Here is a 6,000-nt window from a genome sequence, read left to right on the forward strand (position 1 = left end):
TACATCATCAGGGGGTCAGCCAAACACACAGGCTTTTAATTAATTAAGTGATTTAAGTAATTAATTTAAAAAGGGAAAAGCCACATTTCTAACAAGGTTGGAGAGGCTGGGCCCTATGATTGACAGCTGTGTGCCAATCCCTGCTGTGTGCCCAGGGATGTGGAGGCACGCGGGGACACAGGGGTGTTCCAGAACAGCTGATGGCCTCTGCAGGGCAGGTGGAGCCACACAGGGAGCTGCGAGCCCATTGTGCAGGGAGATCATGGCCACGTGCCACGGTGTACATGGGCTGCCAGGGGGCCATCAGCCGGGGCTAGAAGGGTACGGGCATCTTCAGGGAGGAGGTGTCCTGGATTTAGGCTGAGAAGTCGGGGAGGAAACTGCATGGAAGAAAGCAGATGGGTGCAGGCAGACAGGGAGTTGTGGAGAAAAAAGAGGCCAAAAAGAAGTACTTGTGAGTTGAGGGAGTCAGGTTGCAGGCCCAGGAGGGCAGGCCCTTGGCTGGACTGTGCTGTGGCTGTCTCTCATTAGGCTGGGAGACCCCCACCCAAGACCCGCGCCTCCTCACTCAGATACACAACCCTTTCCATGAGGCCTGCTGCAGACCACACCCACTGGGGGTGATTTCACCTTCTCTCCAAGTTGAGCCTGTCACCCCACCCCCACCCCAGGCCCCCAGGTCATCCCCCTCAGCCCCTCAGTGCACTCCTTGCCCTGGGCTCCCTGGAGGGCAAGGCTGGCTGCCCACCACTCTGCTGTCCACTTTTCTGATTCCAGCTGCTCTTGAGCTCCACTCCTCCGCCCCCAAGCACAGCTGTGTTTGACAAGAAGGTGGTGCTGGCAGGGCGCCCTGCCCCACGTCCCGCGGGCAGCTCGGCACTTGATGCCAGAACATGCACCACCTAAGTCTGAGCAGAAATGCAAACAGTGCCCGAGCCACAGAGGGCTTCTGGAGGGATGCCAGCAACTCTCACCATTTCCCTGCTGCCCCCCACCCGCCCACAAACCAGGGACCTTGGACCTCCGTCCTGCAGGAGGAATCTCAATCCACACCCCAGCCCCTTGCTCCTGGTTTCACAGAAGTCTGTAAAATATAACACAAAGCCCCCAGCTCCCTTGAACAGGAAACAGACAGAGGTGTGTTTCTGAGAATGACGATGGAGGGGACAATCTCAGTTGCAGACAAAGCAAAAGGCAGGACAGATTCTAAAAATGAAACCACAGGAAGGACAGCAACACAGTAGAGCTGAGTTAAGATAAAGAAATGATTGTTCAGCCCTTGGCAGAGAGTAGAGTGGCCTGAGTATATCAGAGACCCTGGTCCATGGATGGAGGCCTCACCCATCATTTGGGGCAACATTGAGAGGGGATCAAGAGTGAAGATGACCATCTCCCAGAGCTGAGATCTGCGACCCTGGAATCCCTGGGGGTCCTGGTGGCCCTTGTTCCAGGAGGGAGACCTCCAAGAGTGGGAACAAAGATGTTCTCCACCCTGGCCTGTGCGCCTCCAGCTTTTATCTTGGAAAAATTCCAACTTCGGCAAAAAGAAGGTGAGTTGTAGGCTGCAGAATTACACTTTAAGCCAGGGGATGGCAGTGTAGACTTCGAGGGTGGGGCGCCCTCTGGGAATGCAGAGATGATGATATTTGGTTACAACAATAGCGGTAGAAATCACAGTGACCAACACTTGTTATTTACAGGCCAGGCTCTTTCCTACGTGCTCAACACGTGTCAACACCGTGGATCCTCGAAACAGCCCTGTGAGGGAGGCAGCATTATCACCCCTGTTTCGTGGGAGAGAAAACCAAGGCTCCATGGTGCGCTGCTTGGATCCCCCATCAGGGAGGAAGGCTTGTTCCCACTGCTGGGAGTGTGACAAAGCTCCCTCTTCCAAGCTCATGCTTCTAGTGGGTATCTGCATCCAGTGGCTGACCAATGAGGGGTACAGACACAGGTGGGCCTGTCACCCCAACGTGGGACGACTCTGAGGGACCATCCAGGGCCAGAGCACCCCTGCACTTGGCTGAGGCCTTCATGGGGCCACACCTCAACCCAGTGGCCCCTTCTGCCCAGTTCTGCTCCCTCCCCTTCCACAATGTAGATCCTAAGAGCACCCCTGATAAACTGATAAATGTCCTGCAGGCTACTCTGTGTCTGGGGCCCAAAGAGAAGGTCAGCCAGCTGTATGTGCATACTCTCAGGTGGGTGGAGGTGCCATTTCCTGCCTGAGGAACAGAGGCAGAGGGTGGCAGAGGGCTGGCCAAGGTGGGCTCACAGAATAGCCTGGCTCTGCTAACAACCATACTTGGCTTTCAGAGCCACGAGGAGTGCTCCCCACTCCATGAGGAAGCAGTCTATCGGTGAGCGCAGTGGCCAGTGCTCTGCAGGCAGCGGCCTGGGGAGAACCCTGGCACCGCCGTGTATTAGCCGTGTGACGTCAACCTCCAGGCTCCACTTTCTTCTCCGGTAGAACGGGGCTGATAATTATGCCCATCTCTTAGGGTTGTTTGGGATTAAGTGAGATAATCCCAGCCAACAGCAAATGTTGCCCGGGCTATAGTGACTGTTGCTGTTATCATGGTTTTGAACGTGCCAGATGGTGTATGAGGCTGAGGGCACAGCAGGGTATGGGGTAAACAAGCGCTTGCCTTCCAGGAGACTCCGCCTCTAAGGAGGAAAGGGGCAGCTACACAGATCACTGTATTACAAGGGCATAAATGCTGAAATAAAGATCACCGAGTGTGCTCGTGGAATAAAGAAGGCTTCACAGGGGAGGCCACTGAACATGAGTCCAAGTTTCCCAAGCAGAGAAGGGCCTCCCAGACTGACGGAATGTGCAGGTGGGAGGGGACAGGGATGCTGTGGGAGCATCTGACCATGAGCGAGGCACGGGGTGTGGGGGCAGCAGGGGGCACAGGGCGAGGCTGCACATAGGATGAGGCTGCTGGGGAGCCCTCTTCACTCCTAGGCAATGCTGAGCCCACGAGGGTGCTGAGCAGGGGATAGCATGACCCCTGGAGGCAGACGGGGGATGTGATGGGCTAAGACTGGAGGCAGGGAGACTAGTGAGGAGGGAAGGAAGCTATGGGAATTACTCAGAAGAAAGGCTTAGCCATTTGGTGATAGCTTTGTCAGACTTAGGCAAATACTAGAGACCCAGAAGCAGCTGACACATGACCCAGGGCAGGATGGCATGTAGGCAAGCGTGCACACACACACACACATGCATTCATGCACATGCACATGCACACATGCACACACACGCACACACGGCCTCTGACAGGAAATAGCAATAAAGAGCTTTCCACTGCAGAAATAACAGCTTATGTGTACTCTGGGCCCGGCCCTGAAGAGCCCAGAAGTTTTCGTGTGTGTGTGTTTGTTTTTTTAAAATAGACAAGTTATGTATTTAAAACATCAGCATTATTTTAATGTAGGAGATAGAGAGGAAGAAGATATGGTGACCTCTGTGCTGCTCATAAGTAAGATGAGATTCAGAGCTAATAATGATGATGATGATGATGATAATGATACCAGTAATAGCAATACCAAGAATAGCTGTCATTTACTGAAAATTTCTGTGTGCTAGACATCGGATCTACATTGGTCACTACTGTTCCCACTTTACAGCTGAGGAGACTGAGGCTCAGGGAAGTTAAGTGACGTGGCCACAGTCATGGGACAAATGAGTGGCAGGGTGGGACCAGCACTCAGAGTCCCACCTTTAGGTCCAGCCCTCTGCACTCTCCTCCTTGCCTACAGCAACCTGTCCCCACAGGAGCCGCTCCCAGGCCAGTTCCCACCCAGAGGGAGTGAGAGCCAGCGGCCGGTCAGAGGTGGAGCCCTGACTAGCCCAGCATGGCAAATATTGACTCCTTGTCCCAGGCACCAGCTGGTGTCCCTGGGGACCATCACCTCCAGACTGCTGGGGTGGGGCGGTGCAGACACTAGCTCCCCTCCAGGAAAGGAGATGCAAGGTTTAGGGAGAGAACTCCTGCTTCACGTGCATTCTACCCATCACACCAATGCTGAGTGCTTGCTGAGGGAGCGTCCACCCACACTGAGCCCTTGGGATCTGGGTCAGAAGCCACTAGCACTTTCCATGCAGCATCTTAGTGTTAGCCCCCCGGGGGGTGGGGGACTGCCTCCCACCCATCTCTGTATGTTTGCCCTTGGTGTCCGGTGGAACGTGTTGCCTGAGGCTTGTCCTGGATAAAGCTTTGACTCTTGCTCACTGTCTACTGACAAGGCCTTGGTGGGAGTCAGAGAACTGGGGGCAGAGTGCAGGCAGACTCCCTAGGCAGCCCCCCACCAGCACCCCAGGCCTGCTGCTACGTGTCCCCTGCATCATTTCCTGTCTTCAAACTACACAGCTTCTCAGCAGTAGACTCAGTGGCTGTGCCCAAGTTGGCTTTGTGCTTACCCCATTCCCCCACCCCCCTTTCCTTGCTAGTCTCTTCCCACTGCTGAACCTCACCTCTGCCTGCCACCCCCACCCCTCCTCGCAGCACTCACCCCTGGTCGTTTCCATATGAAGGGGATCTGGGGCCTCTCGCTGTAGAAGAGAGAGGAGCTGTTGGCTGGGAAGTCTGCATCCTCAAACAGGATGCCCTTCTGCAAGCTCTCCTGCCTCAGCTGCTCGAAGCTCTGGCCTGAGGAATGAGTGATGCGGGCATCCTTGGGAGTTGGGTGCTCCTGGGGCCCTGGGGACCGATGGAGGTAAGGCATGGCTGCTCCCTGGCCGGCCAGCAGGCTCAGGTTGGCGATGGGTGGGAAAAAGCGAAATGTGTTTGCCAGTCAAGAAGGAACCAGCTCAGTGGCTCCTGGACTGAGCGGCCCTTGGTCTCTGCCTGTTTGTCTGGGAACCTCCCTTTTAGACTGAAATGGGGCACGCCCTGATGGCAAATTGTAGAGAGAGCCCTCGGCCCTCCCAGGAGCTCCTGCAGACCCAGAGGGAGCCATGAGGCTGGGCCAACTCCGGGCAGAGGCAGCACCCTCTGCTTAATGCACTGGGGAGGCCCGGTGGGAGAGAGAGGATTGCTTTATGGGGAAAGAGAACAAGATATCGAATTGGTCCAGGAGGTGGCAGGCAGTGCTTGTTTTACTGTGGGGAGAGTGCACTGTGTGATCTTAAATCAGAGAATTGCAGAGTTTTGTAGTTGGAAGGGAGCTGAGTGGATCATATAGTACGTATTACATGAACAGAGCTTACTTACACAGTTCTCTCAGAGGCTATCTCATTTTGATTTAGAACAGGGGTCAGCAACTTTTTCTGTAAAGAGCCAGATAGTAAATATTTTTGGCTTTGTGGGCCATATGGTCTGTGCTGCAACTATTCAACTTTTTGGTTGTAATGCAAAAGCAGCCATGGATGCTACGTAAACAAATGAGTGTGGCTGTGTGCTAATAATACTTACAAAAGCAGGCAGGGGCCAGATTTCATCCGGCTAGAGTTTGGTGACTCTGATCCCTGGTATAGGTGAACTCAAAGAGAACATTCGCTTCTTCTCCAGGGCAGACATGCCTCTCTTCTCCAACATTCCTGGCAGCTGGTCTTGGGAAACATTTGCAAAAACAGACATCATATTAATAAAATTTCTTGCCTGTCAAACTCTGCAAAGAAGGTCCCACATTTGAGAAGAAGTGAAGTTTAGAAGGTAGAAGCCACTTGGTGGTTTAACAAAAAGTACTTAGTTTAACAAAAGTATTAGCCACTTGGTGAAGCCCCTGGTTTTCTAAGCACTTTACAATGATTTCTGTGCGATTCTCTAACTAGTCAAGGTTGGCTTTTGGAGTCAAGGGGTCTTGAGTTAATGGGTGCAGTTAAAAGCCTGTAACATGAGTTTTTACATGACCTCCCAATTCCCAGGAATGGTCACTTAATTCCACACTTTCTGTTGAGTGGATCCTGCATATTGTTTTACAGGGAATGTGCAGACATCAGAGTTGGAGACACCTGGTTGAATCCCCAGTTTTGCCGGGGGTGACCTGGGCAGGGCC

The 6,000-nt window shown here is 53.5% G+C and overlaps 1 protein-coding gene across 2 annotated transcripts in view; it reads right to left on the reverse strand.

Annotated features, from left to right (window-relative positions):
- Positions 1 to 4,728, reverse strand: part of CAPN9 (calpain 9) — a 54,758-nt gene extending 50,030 nt beyond the window's left edge. For both annotated transcript variants that reach the window (XM_087431955.1, XM_014789043.2), the window contains exon 1: positions 4,516 to 4,728. In XM_087431955.1, coding sequence (XP_087288081.1) covers positions 4,516 to 4,728 — 213 coding nt within the window. The remainder of the gene's footprint in view (positions 1 to 4,515) is intronic.
- Between the last annotated feature and the right edge of the window lie 1,272 nt (positions 4,729 to 6,000).

Source organism: Ceratotherium simum, chromosome 6 (genome assembly GCF_057802395.1).
Source record: "Ceratotherium simum simum isolate JZ-2026a chromosome 6, ASM5780239v1, whole genome shotgun sequence".
Classification (NCBI taxonomy): Eukaryota; Metazoa; Chordata; class Mammalia; order Perissodactyla; family Rhinocerotidae; genus Ceratotherium; species Ceratotherium simum.